Source organism: Leptinotarsa decemlineata, unplaced genomic scaffold (assembly GCF_025532065.1).
Source record: "Leptinotarsa decemlineata unplaced genomic scaffold, Ldec_3_MD MMD2_P_RNA_scaffold_6, whole genome shotgun sequence".
Classification (NCBI taxonomy): Eukaryota; Metazoa; Arthropoda; class Insecta; order Coleoptera; family Chrysomelidae; genus Leptinotarsa; species Leptinotarsa decemlineata.
Genome location: NW_027412533.1, coordinates 10,522,463 through 10,539,089, shown reverse-complemented (window position 1 = coordinate 10,539,089; position 16,627 = coordinate 10,522,463). Strand labels below are relative to the sequence as shown.

The 16,627-nt window shown below is 31.4% G+C and overlaps 1 protein-coding gene across 15 annotated transcripts in view; it reads left to right on the top strand.

Moving 5' to 3' along the window:
- Positions 1 to 16,627, top strand: part of ATP8A (ATPase phospholipid transporting 8A1) — a 118,046-nt gene that overhangs the window by 65,188 nt on the left and 36,231 nt on the right. For 12 of the 15 annotated variants that reach the window (XR_012464177.1, XM_074169938.1, XM_074169928.1 and 9 more), the window contains 3 exons: positions 1,037 to 1,155; positions 5,157 to 5,291; positions 9,214 to 9,312. Coding sequence is in view for 11 of the 15 variants with exons in the window: in XM_074169938.1 (XP_074026039.1) it covers positions 1,037 to 1,155; positions 5,157 to 5,291; positions 9,214 to 9,312 (353 nt within the window). In the remaining 4 variants the exon portion in view is untranslated. The remainder of the gene's footprint in view (positions 1 to 1,036; positions 1,156 to 5,156; positions 5,292 to 9,213; positions 9,313 to 16,627) is intronic. The other 3 variants (XR_012464179.1, XR_012464178.1, XR_012464180.1) reach the window with 1 other exon arrangement.

Below are 16,627 nucleotides of genomic sequence, written 5' to 3'. Positions count from 1 at the left end.
TTGGCGATACAACTGCTGCAATAGATTTTCAATTATTGAAACACACTTGCAGACCGGTTTCGGGCTGTTTGGCCACTCGTCAGTGCAAGGTAGTGTATATCATCAACATAAAGTCGATGATTTCCGATAATTGAAAATCGAATTCCGTCAGAGTATCATTCCTCGAACTAAGCTGAAGCATACAACATACAACAGGTTTGTCGTCGCCCCATTTGCCTGTGAACGAGGTAACCAACTGCATATCCGAAATTTGCACAATTCCTCGTATAAGAAAAGAAAACTTTCACATCATCATAAATCAAATCATCTATATGATTTGATTTATAGCCAGTCTTCAAGTAAGCCCACTGACTATATGTGATAGGTAAATATACTTTATTGTCCAAGAATGAATTCTCATTGACAAAGTGTAATGAAAAATGTGAATAAATGTGAATGTGAATGATAAAAACATGATCGTTAATACATGATATTGTTAAGCTTATCATGACAGAACACTGAGAATATTCACAATTTGTCATCATAATATTCCTGCAGGCTATAATGAGCTTTCATGAGCAGTATATATTTGACCGATTTCCTGAAACGTCTCTGCTCTATTATATCCCTAACTACCTGTGGTAAATGCTTGAACATTTTCTTCCCTTCGTACATGTTAGAGTATTTTGTTAGAGTCAATCTGGGTATTGGCAGATGGATATCATTACTACTGTTATTTCTTCACTTCTATGATTGGTGTCCGTCCAACTACTATTTCATAGTTAATAACACCAATTCGTGAAAATTATGGGTTAGTGTGTACGCTCTCAGGAAATATTAGACTGAAAAAAGTTTTGTCATGATTTTTTTCATCAGGTCTGGATCAATTTTTAGATATTTCATATTGCACTTGAAAATGGTAGAAATTAGACAAAAGTTTTTTTTTATACAATATTCAATATGAATTTCTACAAAATAAATAGGTCATCAATCGAACAAATATTGCATTTTATTCCTATGTAGTATGTAATGTATTTCATGTTAATATTTTTTTCAGTATGTTGTTGTAACTGTATGCCTGAAAGCGGGACTAGTTACGAATTCATGGACTTGGTTGACTCATTGTGCCATATGGGGTTCGATAGTTGTGTGGTTTTTTTTCATCATAATATATAGGTACGTAATATAAATTGGAGAAAAAAGTTTTTGGCTTAATACTTCATCTATCTTTATACAAGAAATTGTGGGAAACTAATCAAGAAAGATAGGGATTAATTTTAAGAGAAATTCTTTCATCAAAGATGTGTAGATCATGCAAAGAAGTTTCTTTCAGATACAAACTTAAAGAAAAACTTCTCTCGAAACAACTATTTTCACATGAACATTGAATTACATGAAAAACATTATTTCATGTAGTCTGTTCTCCGTATATTCGTTATGAAATTCACAGGAAAACTGCACAAGGTAATAAATGGAAGGGGATTGAAATTTCACTAACATTGAAATTTAGTATACTCAAACTTTATTTCTCGATGTTTGTGATTGAAAACACTTCTAATACCTTATAGGAAGCCAAACGCACTAACCTCTTGCAAGAATATCTCCATGTTCAATGTTATGCATTTTGTTTTGTACATAAGATCTCTCTCAAGCGATAAGTGGTTTTCTTCCCCCGAAATTCAAGACAACTTGAAAAAATAAGGTTACAATAATTATTACATTTGTTTATTTCTTACTATAATTGTATATTTTGTTCAACCTTAATATGCAAGGCCCAACAAATTCTATAATAATTCCAAGAATCATGAGTAACTATGAATGGCGTCTTCGCAAGGAAGATGTCATCGCCCTTAATAACTCGATCTTGTCCTTTAAGGACAGTTGAGTCCAGCAGTGCATTTGTGGTTCAGCCTAGCACCACTAATGAGAAAATGGCGAGTCGAAACAGTATTGTCTGGTGTTAAATCATAAATACGTTGTGTTTGGGCTTTAGTTTACAACTAGTTGCCCTGCAGTGAAAGACCAATGACGAATCTCGTCGGCAGTTGTTGGTTTTTTTCAAGGTGAAAACACAAGCACTACAGAAAAATCCTCAAGGCGCTCTCAGAGCGGTGCCTGTGTGAAAGTAGCGATTCACATTGCATTTGAATCACTGGAGATTTAAATCCATTTGAAGCTTGGCTTTGTAACTGGCCGCTTTGGGCCTTTATCTCTGAAATTCGAGGACTGAGTTCTTCGTCGATCCCATATATGTCGTTTTTTTAAGGACAGATGTTATTGCTCTTACTTATAAGTAACTATAATGCAGGACTTGAAGTAACCGAAATTTATAAAATTTGTTTTGATATTTATATAATAATAACGTAGATAATTCAGTGTCATTGCTTTTCGAGTTTGAAAGCCGTGGATTTTTGGAATTTCCTTCCTGACGTTTCGCTGGCGCTAGTGGCTAGCTTCTTCAGAGGTTTAACCATCATGGCTTGCTGTCCGATGACTACCTTTTAGGCTTCGTAAAGCGTATTTATGCCTTGTCAGGTAATCCGTTGTATCTGTACCTGTATTTGTACCTGTACTCGTACCTGCTCTTGTACCTGTAGTCGTACCTGCACTTGAACCTGGAACATTAACAATCTCGCTGACTGTTGTCCTGTTCGTTATTCTCGAATTCCCCATCCACAAACACACGGAGAATTTCAACAGAAAAGAAGAAGCGGTGAACCTCAATCGAATATGGAACCTCATTTTAAGGAATTCGATGATATCACGATGATATAAAAAGAGACATGAAAACAATTTTAGGTTGGCTTCGAGAGAATAAGTTAACTCTAAATTCACAAACTTCTTCATATATAAGTATTTCTAAGAGATTATTGAACAGTTATACCAATCCTATGATTATTGATAACAATTTAATATGTTATACCAATTCTAATAAATTCCTAGGATTATATACATATAGATTGAAATTTATCATGGGCAAAATATATTGAAATCATTTGAAAAAAAGTAGCAACCCTCATTGGTATTCTATTCAAAATCAACCAATAAATCCATAATAAAACCTTTGAAATCTTTACAAAATAAAACTATTAAATTCATATATAAATTATCCTACTCAGAACCAACAGTGAATTTATATAAACAAAAAAATTTATTAGATTTGAACACACTATACAAACAAAACATTTGTTGTTTTCATTCATTCAATAACAAACAAATCAAAAATTTCAAATATAAATTTCATAGAAATCAATAATATTCATAGTCATAACACTGGACAAACAAAATTATTATCAGTTAGTAATTTCAAATCTAATTTTGGGCAGAAATTAATTAATCATGATGGAATTATAATATATAATACAATCCCTGAAGAGATAAAAAAATATAAAACTGCTCCTAAATAAAAAAATCAATTGAAAAAGTATTCAATGAATCAAAAAAAAAATTGGATTCTATGATTTTCATATAGCCAATTATTTAAGTATTTTATATTAATTATGAAAATTTCACATATGACTGTTTGCTTATATTGATTATTCTACTCCTATTTTTTTTTATTTAATTGTTTATCACTTTTTATATTTTAGTTCACTGTTCATATCAGTCACTAGTGTTTTCTTGTGTATTTCATTATTTTGTTATTAAGTTAATTTAATAAATCCCTATTCATAAACATTTGATGTTTCTTGGGTCTGCCACTTCGGTAGATGTCAGATGGATACATTTTCAAAACGACAGTGCTTTGTCTTCATAATGTATACTACATTGTTCAGGGTTTGGTTCTCCAGTTTTATTCTCCATTAGATGTGGCTTCATTCTTATTGATCCATAACGTATTCAAACAAATTCATTAAAAACAATAAAGACTAAACTTCAGTGTCGGATATATCAGGAGTAAATGTGGTTGAGTAGAGTAGAGTTTATTCTCTTGTGTGACAATTAAAAAAATTGTATACAGTCGTCAAAAAAATAGTAAAAGGAAAATTTTGTACTTGCAGAAACAAATTTTAAGCTATTTAAAATGTAAAATAAAGTTATATATATATATATATATATATATATATATATATATATATATATATATATATATATATATATATATATATATATATATACAAAAATAACCTATGTAAAATAGTAGGAGAACTTAGTTATAATACATTACTGTTACTTAGTCATGTTCCATTAAAGAAATGTATGAACTCTTCACTTTTATAAAACACATTTTCTTTAAGAAAACTTTTTACCCTTTTAGCAAATTTAACTAGGACTAGTTCCTTCCACTCGTTTGGTATCATATTGTAATATTTAATAGACAGAAATCTGAAAGAGTTGAGATTCTTGGATAAGCGAAAATACGGCACTATAACGGATTTATATCTGGTATTATATTTATTTTGAACAGTATAACTGGAAATGTTTTTCTTGGCAAAAAGTAAGCATTCATAAATGAATTGATTAGTCACAGTCAATATACCTAGTTTTTTGAATAGTGGACGACAACTTTCATCAAGTTTTGAATTTGTTATTACTCTTATTGCCCTTTTTTGCATTATGAGAATTTTGTCAACATGTGCCGATCCACCCCATAAGAGAATTCCGTAGGACATGGTACTGTGAAAGAGACCGTGGTAGGCTGTGAGAACAACACTTTCATTTACAATATCTTTGATATTTCTTAAGAGATAGATGGAGGTAGCTAATTTATTTCTCAGATTGGTTATGTGAGCCTCCCATGTCAGCTTACAATCTAATGTTAGTCCCAGGCATTTTACCGGCAAATTGTCCTCCAGGGTTAAGTTGTAATTCAGAGTAAAGAGTAACGTTTTTGGCCAATATAAAGTTCCTCAGAACTTTATATTGGCCAAACGGGAGAACCTTTTCCTAAAAAATAAAAGAACATAGGAGTAGTTTTTCGAATGTGAATACCAAATCCACATTTGCAAACCATATTTTGACAGAGGGGCATGAGTCCAACCATGAGGCTAATATAATTGTTGAAAATCACGTCAAAAAGAGTCTTAAAAATTATTATGTATGGAAATAGTATTTGCAATTCTATCTTTCAGTAAATACTACTCCTTTGTCAATACCCATAAAGGCAAATAAATAACAGTGTTGAACTTGTCAATACCTTGACATATTTTATTACTATAAGTTATTTTCAATTTCAGTTTATTCTGGCCAACAATACCATTTGGAAGTATCATGTCTGGAATGTATATTATGCTCTTTTCGTCTGCTGTATTCTGGTTGGGCTTGATTGTTATACCGATAATTACCTCATTACCTGATATTGCCATCAAAGTGTAAGTTGAATCTTTCTTGAAAATCAAGTATTAACGAGCTAGATATTTATTTTGAGTTTTCATTTTTTTTATGTCTGCATCTCTAATAAAAGTTTGAAATTTGATAGAGGATACATTTACACACATTGTTTCTCTTGAGTGAAGACTGTCAATTATTATTTTACACATCCAATCTGTTTGATGTCTTGAAAGTTAGAAGAAGTTGAGTTTTCTGTGAATATTTTACCTAATATATTTTCCAGAAATATCCGTTTCTTAACCATTAGTGAACATAATTTTTACTTTTGAATCAGACCGGTTGTGTCTATTTTCAATTTTATTAGTCAATAGACAAATCATTTTTGAAGTGGAAATGAAAACTATACACTGTGACCATACATTTTCCAATTAGTTAAACTTATAGTGATTAAGATGAAAATTGAAGTTAGTTGCTTCTTTTTTCAAGTTATTTTTATTTTCAAGTTCTGACGATGAAATAAAATAAGTAAAAAAATTTTTTTATTTTAACCGGTTTTATTGAAAAAAAGGATAATAATGATGCATATAATGTACTAAAAACTAAAAGGTATTCATGAGATACAGAAATAATGAAATCTTTGGGCAACCTAAGTAAACATATAAATACTACGCCCAAAGATTTTATAATTTTTTTCATCTGATTAATACCGTAGATTGCTGAGGAGAATGGTGTGATGACTGCTACCTAGGACCTTCCTACATTCTTCTACTCACTTCTCATTCTGTTTAGTTCATTTAGTGCCTCAGTGTTACAAAATCAAAATCAAAAATACTTTATTATACATTTCTCTTTAAGAAATGTAAGGTCTACTATACAGAATATTTACAATATTTACATTTCTCCCACATACGGGAGTGATAGGAGGAGGGGAAAAGGATTGGTGAAGGAAAAGGAGGGATCAGCAGGATGAGACTAGGTAATATGGAATCCGCCATTTTGTAGCTGCGGCCATCTTCAATTTGCATCTTTTTCAAAGTGTACTACTATTCTACTAGTCAAACTCTGTCATTTGATACCCATGTTGAGGTAGTTGTGGAACAATATGTAAACCGCCATTTTGTAGCTGCGGTCATCTTGGATTTACAATGATACACAATTTATTGAATTGTATTGTCATCAAAACTAAATGTGTGTACCAAATTTGACCTAAACAAATAAACGAACAGGGCAAGCTAAATGAAACCGTTTAACAAATATTTCAAACCTGTCACCTGCCACTTGGCACTATCAGTTTTATCTTCCCCTTGAAGATGATCACTTGGTGATCGAAACACGTGTCGAGGTGTTAAAAATAACGATTTGGTGTTGGGAAAAAACTCCAGTAATATTCACTATCACCATAACAAAATTATCGGTAACTATTTTGAAGGTTGATTCACCAATTTTCAGGAAATCATGTTCCATATCTAACCGGATATTCAGTACTACCACAATAGTGGTGATTTCAGAACTACTGGTAAATTTTCGTTTTGAGGACTCCCGGCGATTTTGAAAAAATGTTTGCGTGTACTCACGTATTTTGATGCGTAGATTACGAATCCGAAAGAAAAAAGCGTCGCTCTCCCTTATTTACAAAGTTACGGCCCTTTAAAATTCTGAAAAGGGCAACTTTTCAGCCTTCTTTTTTACAAAATGAACTATTTGAAAATACAAGCATCTATTCACTAGGTCACCTTTACCTTATTCCTCCTTCTTTGACACTTTTCACTTCAATAATCAACATTTTTCCAATAAAAATGTAAAAAAATGTACGGAGCTGCTTTTTGGTTACATCTCTGTATTTTACGTTTTTAAGGTTAATGGCATGGTTGGTACGACTGATGCAGTCCATATTCCTGAAGTAATTCAAATGTTTGTTACCTTCATTCTTTAGATCGTAAATTGGTTTTTGGTGGTGTATTACAAATTTGAAATAGTAGGCGACGGCAAATACCAACCGCTTTTTTCTGAAATGTCACTAGTAACTAACCTAAAAATAGAATAATGTCACCAGGAGAAGCATTCGTTTTGAAATTAAGTTTTTTATAAGGAAAATGTTGATTATTGAAGTGAAAAGTGTCAAAGAAGGAGGAATAAGGTGTAAAGGTGACCTAGTGAATAGATGCTTGTATTTTCAAATAGTTTGGTAAATTTTCGTTATGTGGACACCCGGCGATTTTGAAAAAAAATTTGACTGTACTTACGTATTTTGATGCGTAGATTACGAATCCGAAAGAAAAAAGCGGCGCTCTCCCTTATTTAAAAAGTTACGGCCCTTCAAAGTTCAGAAAAGGGCAACTTTTCAGCCTTCTTTTTCACTAAATAAACTATTTAAAAACACATGCATTTATTCACTAGGTCACCTTTACACCTTTTTCCTCCTTCTTTAACACTTTTCACTTCAATAATCAACATTTTTTTCTTATAAAAATGTTAAAAAATGTACGGAGCTGCTTTTTGGTTACATATCACTGTATTTTACGTTTTCAAGGTTAATGATATGGTTGGTACGACTGATGCAGTCCATATTCCTGAAGTAATTCAAATGTTTGTTACCTTCATTCTTTAGATCGTAAATTGGTTTTTGGTGGTGTATTACAAATTTGAAATAGTAGGCGACGGCAAATACCAACCGCTTTTTTCTGAAATGTCACTAGTAACTAACCTAAAAATAGAATAATGTCACCAGGAGAAGCATTCGTTTTGAAATTAAGTTTTTTATAAGGAAAATGTTGATTATTGAAGTGAAAAGTGTTAAAGAAGGAGGAAAAAGGTGTAAAAGTGACCTAGTGAATAAATGCATGTGTTTTTAAATAGTTTATTTAGTGGAAAAGAAGGCTGAAAAGTTGCCCTTTTCTGAACTTTGAAGGGCCGTAACTTTTTAAATAAGGGAGAGCGCCGCTTTTTTCTTTCGGATTCGTAATCTACGCATCAAAATACGTAAGTACAGTCAAACATTTTTTCAAAATCGCGGGGTGTCCACATAACGAAAATTTACCAAATCCTATAAGATATTGATATTGGACTATGTCGTGGCCAATCTTATGATAATGGGTCAAATATGGCCTTAGAAGTTAAGCAAACTTGTCATGCTCCAGAAGCTAAGTATGAAGCAGTTCATCTCTTAACTGCTATAAAAAAATTTTAATTCATTTTTAATTCAACCATTTGTGCGAATGTTTTCCACAAAATCAACCGAGTGAATATAGAAATTCAGAATGAAGATATTATCCTTGTCAGTTGCGATACATTAATGTGAAATATTGGATAAAAGAGGCTGGAGAAATTGCTAAAAAAACTGGTGTTGAGTCTATTTTGTGAAACAAACAAATTCCGAAACGTAAAAAACATTGCGATGAGATATGTGAAGATGAATTACAAATTCTCTAACCTGTTCAATCATTTTCTGGAGAAAAAATGATGGTGTTTGATCGAATCATATCAGAAATTAAAAAGAGGTTTGATCGTGCTGAGTTTGAATTTTGCTGTTCTTAATGGTACTAATATTTTGAAAATGTCAATTGAAGAACTGTGAATGTACAGAGCAGATCTAGCTAAAATACGAGCGAGACTTAAGCACCGTTGAATTCTGTTAGAGTAAAACTCATTATTTTTCGTGTGACTTAAGTATAGAATCAATCTAAAGTAAATAGTAAACATTTGAATATTATAAGCATTGCAAAAATTTTCTGATAACAGTTGATGGAATGTTTGACAAAAGTCTGGTTTGGGAAATTTAATTTTGTTAGTTTTACTGTGAACAGTTCATAATTTCACTGTTGCATTTATTCAATTTCTACCAACTTCTTTACATACAATTCCTCAAACTATTACATGTAACTTCATCTATCAGAGCGAGAGGGTCATCATATTTTATATCATGAAGTGATGATTAATTTTTTTAAAGACTTTTATAATTTTCAGGATGAACACTACTGTATTCAAGTCATTGACCGATGTCATTAGAGAAAGTGAGATAAAGAAGAAGTCTCCTGACTTGTACATAGGAGAACCGAAGAATTCGTAAGTACCTTATCAGTCTCTCAATGTTTTGTTCATGGGATAAGTTTGTGTTCATAGTGTCAGTGTTCAAGGCATGTATGTTGAGTGTTAGTTGCTTTTCATGTCTGAAAAATGAAGTTCAACACTCTCTTTCACTTGTGGGCATTTGATGTACACTGCTAAAATAAATATGAATGATCATGTTGTACCTACTAAGAAGATGTAACAGTTCTTCTAATTAACTTGTTCTATTCTTGTATCTTTATTGATGACTCTACTTCTAAAATATAGTCTGTTAGGTTTCGAAATCCCAATTCTTTCTACCTCATATGTATATTTTATATACATATGAGAATATCTTGAACATGAAAAGTAATGATTTGACCCTCTATAACCACTAATGTTGAATAATTACTCTTTATGGCATATTCTCAAATTGAAAAATGAATTTGTGATGATTATGTATTTACATCAAAATAAGGAAAACATTTGAAGGAGCAAATCTTGTTGTCAATCTTGGAGAACAGAATCAGAATAATATTTTGAACTTTTTCTGTTTTTTTTTTTGGTATCTCCAACACATAGCAAAATATCATGAGTTGCCTCTGGTTGTGAATTCGTAGTAAGCCGAATTGAAAGCTCAGTTTTCAGTGGAAGTATTTTATCACATGTTAAAATGATAAAACATCATATATTGTTGATATATCTCAGCGATGATGAACTACTCACACAGATTTAGTTTCTGCTGAATTGGACAATTTTGCAAAATTCATACGTACATGTTTTTTATTTGCAAAATTTCAAATTTGGTGTATTTGATAGGATTGATGAAGACAAGATCACAGAATCAGGTAGCGATTTGTGACAGGCTCTAAACTGTTCAACAAAATCTATATGCATTTACTAGTACTTTAGGAATCTCAACAGTTCTAGAAGAGCAATAGCTATAAACTAAACAGAAGTAATAATGTTGATTCAAACAGAAAATTTGAGAATTTGTTGAAGTTCATTTGTGCAGAAAATTAAAAAAAATAATACTGCTTCTCAAGTTGTGTTCACTTCTTTCATATAAGTCCTTCGTCCCAGCGATCTGTTTGCTTAATTCACAAGTGATTATCGATAAAACAAGAGAAAGGAATTTTCGACGCTAATTTTGATATGTAATGAATGGTAAAGCTTTCAGTTCCTCAATGCCTCAACTGTATAAGTAACTTTTTTTAGGAGCAGTAATGATAACCCTCACTGTTTGATCTGTCCAGTTTACTGAGGTGGTACCTCAGTAGGCGATGACCTGTAAAAGTTCTCTCACCAATTTCAGATTTATCTGAAAGTTGTTTAGTTTTTAGTTAGTGTAATCAGCCTCATGTGGAAATATTTTTGGCCAGAAAAATAATGTGAGCTTTCACGACGGAAGATAACTGTGTCAAATCTATTTTCCAAGTTTGTTGGCTATGGTTTGCAAGTTCGTATATCTGACGTTTCGCCTACAACTGCGGTAAATATGAGGTAAAGTACGCAGTGTTTTAGTTATTATTTCAGCACACCCACATCACCCACAAATACCTGCAAAGCACAGTCAACAAACCTTTGACAAAGAAAAAGAAAATTTCCTACTTCCTTCTTGAGAACACAACTTCGTTCAGGATTTTTATTTCCTTGGAATTTAAAGCCTTGTGAAGTCAACTGAAATGTTTTTATCACATTTTTCTTCAAAATATTCGCCAATTTTTGGGCTTTCAAAAAAAGTTATGTATTTGTAAAACTTGACCATATTCAAATTATACGACTTTCCAATGAATCATAAGGAACTTGTCTTCCTCAGTCATTTTCTTCAACGATTACCATACTTTTCGTATGTTTTTCTATAAATATACTGTGATTTTGGTTGAAATAGCTCTAATTTCTGTTTTTTTTTTAATCAATTTCCATCTGAATTTGCCATAGTACATCCATTACCGCTGTCTCTGTGTTGCTAGATATGCAAAAATCGTATTGACCTTCTTATAGAAGGTTATTATTTTCAATATAATTCAAAAACCTCGTATATATTAGTTTCTTTAAAATTTTTGCAAAAACTGAAAACAGAGATTGGTCGATAATTGTTTAAATTGTTTATTTTGCCACTTTTATATTTGGGCGAAACCTTTGCAATTTTCATTTCATTTGAAAGTATTCCACATTCGAAGGATTCAAAAAAAAAAAAATTAAATAAAATTGGCGATATTTCAGTTTTGATTGCTTTCAAGTATATGGAGCCGTGCAGAAAATAGCAAGTGATTATGGCCAATTGCCATTTTGGTAATTTGGTCCCTGAATATATCTATGATCTTTGTCATACAAAATATAAAAACAGCATACACATTTTGGGAGCGATACATTTTTTTTCACTTTCCTGCCTTATATTAGAAATATTTAAACGGTCGGTTCGACGTGGGTGCTTTGTTCACTCACTCAAATTGACTGCCGTGTTGGTAGGTGGTTCAAGCCCCAGGCTGAACGATCGATTTTCACTTGCTGTCGTCCAACCCGTGTTAGGAATCACACGTTAAAAGGTGAGACCTCGTTAGTCCTTCTGAGGGTTGTCGTTAGTAGGGGTGCGACAGCTGATTAATGGAAAAACATATTTTGAACAGATTTTTTTAAAATTCAATAAGTCGCACAAAGTTTCAGCTGCCTGAAATTAATATCTGTTCTGAAATAGCGATTTTAACGTATACTTGCTTCCAAGCTATGTCACTTTCTACAATCGAAAATGATAATAATAAAAATAATAATAGTTCTCTCACATGTGAGTTAGAGGAGTCTAGGAGACAGGGTTTAGTGGATAGCTATTGTTATTTGCCATAAATGGATGTCTTCAATTGCACCAATTAATTTTCAGCAAAATTTAATTGTGTGTTTTGCAAAACTCAACCTGCACTGCACTGACAAGTAATATCAATGGTTCAGCTGAAGCTATATTTATGTTGTGTTCATAATATTTTATGTAGTCAAGTTTTGTTTTTGCAACAGAACTGTCATGATCCTAAGATGGCCGAAGTTGAACTCTGTCACTCCAAATCTACGAAATCGATACTCATCTGTAACTGGTGTCAACTGAAGTGATTGATTCATTTTTTTGTCAATGTTCTGAGGAAATTAGTTTTTAACATTGTGCTCAAAGATAACTTCTGGATTTTACTAGCCTTCTTTTCCCGATGCTTTGTCTAGGTAGCTAAGAGGAGAAGATATATTCATTCTTAATAGTTCATTAGTGTGAAAAAATTGAATGATGAACCAAACATATCTATCCGAGTATTTGCTATCCTGTAAAATTGGCATCTGAGCAAACCAAGTTCATAGTGAAAAATAATTTGAGTCTCTTGGAGATCAATCCACGCTGGGGTAACATGTATGTGAACAATATTTGCTGCTGAATGAGTGTTTGGGTCAATGGCATTGCTTTTAGCTGGAAACAGTATTCGAAATAATACGTACGGTATTGTGAATCTATCACTGAAGAAACGCTTGTTTCATCGCAACTATCAAAATACCAAATTCATACTTTTTTTTTAATTAATAATTTCTCCTAGGTTAGTTTTTCTTTTCATTTTTTGAAAATTATTTAAAACGAATATATTTTTCCAGATCTGAATTGCTCATAGCTATTGGGGTTGGAACTCTCCAACTACGTCAGTGTGTTGACAAAGAGTTCTTAGTTAAAATCAGTTTGCTAAAAGATACTAAAGGGTAATGTTATGTCAATTAAGTTTTTACAATAGATTAAATCAATATTTCACTTTCCTTATTGAATTACATTTGTGCACAATGTAACCAATGATATATTTATATGATGCTTATTTTCGAGACATACCAATTAATTGAGTAGCTCATATCATTAAAACCATTTATTCAGGTTTCATTTAGGATTTTCTTCCGAATCAGTTTCTGCAGAAATTCGTCATTGTTCAACCAACTCCATATTTTTTCATAAAGGGAGCAAACAGTTTTCTTTCATGCATAACTTCATGTGAATATTTTATTCGTTTTATTGATGTGCTTAATCCTGACAGGTTGCCATTTTATATATTTCGTTCCATTGATATGAATGACTCCAATTTTTGTAAAAATTTTTGAATGGTCGAAAAATGATATATGCCCTTTTCATCTCTCAAAACTGTGTCACCTGAGTTTGTTTCTGAAATCAAGAATTTCCCTTTCAGGTTACCTGAAACTGAATTGAATCAATCAAAATGTTCGAGTTGAACTATATTTATTTATCCCAAGAAATAATCTTTTATATATTAAAGATCTTGGAAAGAATTTAAAAAAAAACTGAATATATGAAACAAAAATAATTAAAGAACAGATACTTAGTCAAAAATTTAGTGACAAAATGTCAATATAGTAACATGCACATATAACTTCATTTCAGATAATACCTTAGATATATTTCCTCAGCTGCAACATCTGGTTGGCAGCTTTTTTATTACATTTTCATTGAAGATGGTTCAAAATATATCATTATTCTATTTCTGCAATAGTGTGCTAACAAATAATTACATTTGATCATTTCACATATTAACGACCATGGGAAATGGATAAATTTTGGAGTAAATTCACTGTAGCCAATTGAAAGAAACTCAACAAATTGAAAGAATGGTATGATGCTTATTGGATATACTAACTCATGCAAATTAGTTCCTAATCCATTCCACTTTCAGGCTAGAATTTCAAATAACTATCCACATTATGTAATATCGTAAGGCCCTCAAAATCATTTTCAAAAACTGATGAAAAATCGAGCATCTGTGTGACTGCAAAATAAGTATTTCTGTGTTTGTTAGAATGGGGTACAAGAAACAAAAGGTCATCAGGGACTAAAACTTAAAATCATTTGGAAGGCCATCTATATAAACTGTTCAAAAAGAATCACTATACCAACCAATAAAATTGTTTGATTTTGTACTAGTGTTCACTCAAAATTGAAATATCTATAAATCTTATTATTAATCCCCTACTCATGATCAAAAATATCTCCTAAATCTGTTACCTGTTTTATATTTTTACAGATATTTTTGATAATATCAGCTATCCTTTTAATAAATAAAAGATAATATTGTAAAACATTTGTCTTCTTTACGTAAAGAACAAAAATGACTGTAATTCATTGCAATATCTTTGGGAAGCCTAATATTATCATCTTACCTCTTTTTCTTGTGTGCTGTATTATGAGTACCACCCAGTATAGCAGATCAAAACAGTTTTTTGACTTAACAATAGTTCACCTATTCTTATCACCATTTCCAGGCCAGTGAACACCTGTTCTTCGTGACTTCCTGTTAACTAATTTTTTGTAGTTTCCAACCTTATAGTTTATAGTTCCATTCTATGATTCAACAGTATCGTTTCATCTTGAAAATCTAATCTAACGTTTTTTGAGAAGTTCCAGAAACACAATCTAATATATAAAAATGAATGTTTGTTGATTGGTTGGTTGGTTGGTAAGTGATAAACTTCTACATCGTTCAACTGATCGTGATGAAACTTGGCATGTATAAGTACTTTTTTATAAAGAAGGTTTTTAGGCTATCAATTTTTCTGTAACTCGCCACTAGATGGCGCTGTAGAACAATTTTTCGAAAGCACTGTTCTATAACGCTGTGCAGGCCTGAGTTCGTTGATTCTGATTCTGTCAAAACATTGGAAAAGCAGCTATTCAGCAAAATAGTGCTAGTATTTTATATAAGAAGTGGGTCACTACTCTCTTAATCATAACGAACCGGGAATTAGGGGTTAAGTTAGGCTTATTGAATTTTGAGACCTGATGCAGAAGATTTACGTGAAATTGTTTGCGAATGTCCCATGTTAAATTATCAATTGTATGACATAATTTGACAATTATTTTTATTATGACATTTTAATATTCATGGTGCCCTTGAAAGTTTTTTCTGAAAACATTTTCATATCATTTATTTGTTTATTAAATTTGATTTTCATCGGTAATAACGATAAATTTTAATAGATGCAATGTAAAAAAATTGTCGAATTTACTTATTGGTCTTCCATAATTCGATTTTTTTTCAGTTGAATGTATCCCTTGTTTCTTTGAATGATCTGTTTCATTGTTTGGAAAAGTTTATTTCTGTATTTCTACAGAGATTTTTACTGAAAAATGAATCTTCAAAAATAGTTTTTTGTGAATGTCATTTTTCATAGTGTTTGGTGACTTAATTTTTCTCTCCGTTGATCAATGAAAAAACAACTCATATATTCAAAATTAACTTATGCTGGTTACATTTATCAGTCCTGAAAAAAAGTTCAATTTTGATTTTTACATCCAGGAGTATTCTTTGAGCAGCATTCTCCAATGTATTTTTCATTCAGATATTTGTTCAATTTAAAAAATCAAGTGCTTTCTATACATATTCATCAAAAATACCATTTTATCGAATATAAAATCTTGTGTCACGTAATTAATTTGAACACTGTATCCATCTTGAAATCGGTATATCTTAATCTCAACAGCAATCTCTTCCTTCGTTAGATGAGTATCTAGTTTTATTATCACTAAGCATATCAACTTTTAGTTGAAATGCTACATATGAATATATTCATTTTTCATGTACTTTTATTTCTAAGTACATTCAAAACAAATAGTTTCATCACATTGAACATTGAATTTAAAATCTTATTAGGAAATAAAACATATCATAGAAAATAATTATATATAATTGTGAATAAAGACTGAGTTTTCTATTAAATATCCATTGAATAACAACTATGTTCACACAACTATATTCTTCACTTCCTTCATTTATGCCACTAATATCGTTATGCAGACTGTTGTGGACAAAAATCCGCGGGTTCTCGTGTTCTAAACTACGCCGCACTTTTTGCTTATGCGGTGCGGTGTCTTGTCAGTAAAATACCGACTCTTTATTGAGAATAAGTTTCTTGCTAATCTTGATCAACTTGAAAGGAAACAAATGCCTTCAAACTAAAAATATTCGTCAAAAATATTTTCGAATGATAAGAAAATAAGTTAAAATATAGAAAGACATATCGAAGTGTACCGTTTGAAATTATATGATTTTCAATTTGAACATATTTTTTCGAAACTAAGATGAATACACTGAAATATCTGAGAGACACATGAATGTAACAAATGAATTTCATTTCAATAGATGAAGTATATAAGTCTTGAATCATAGAAATATTTTCGAATTTTATTATAGTTTCATAATTTTATAGGAAAAACATTAAAACATGATTGTGGCCAATGTATTTTTTCGTTTTCAACAAACGAATACAGTGATCAATCAATACCTGAGATTTACCTTAGAAAAATGGCTAC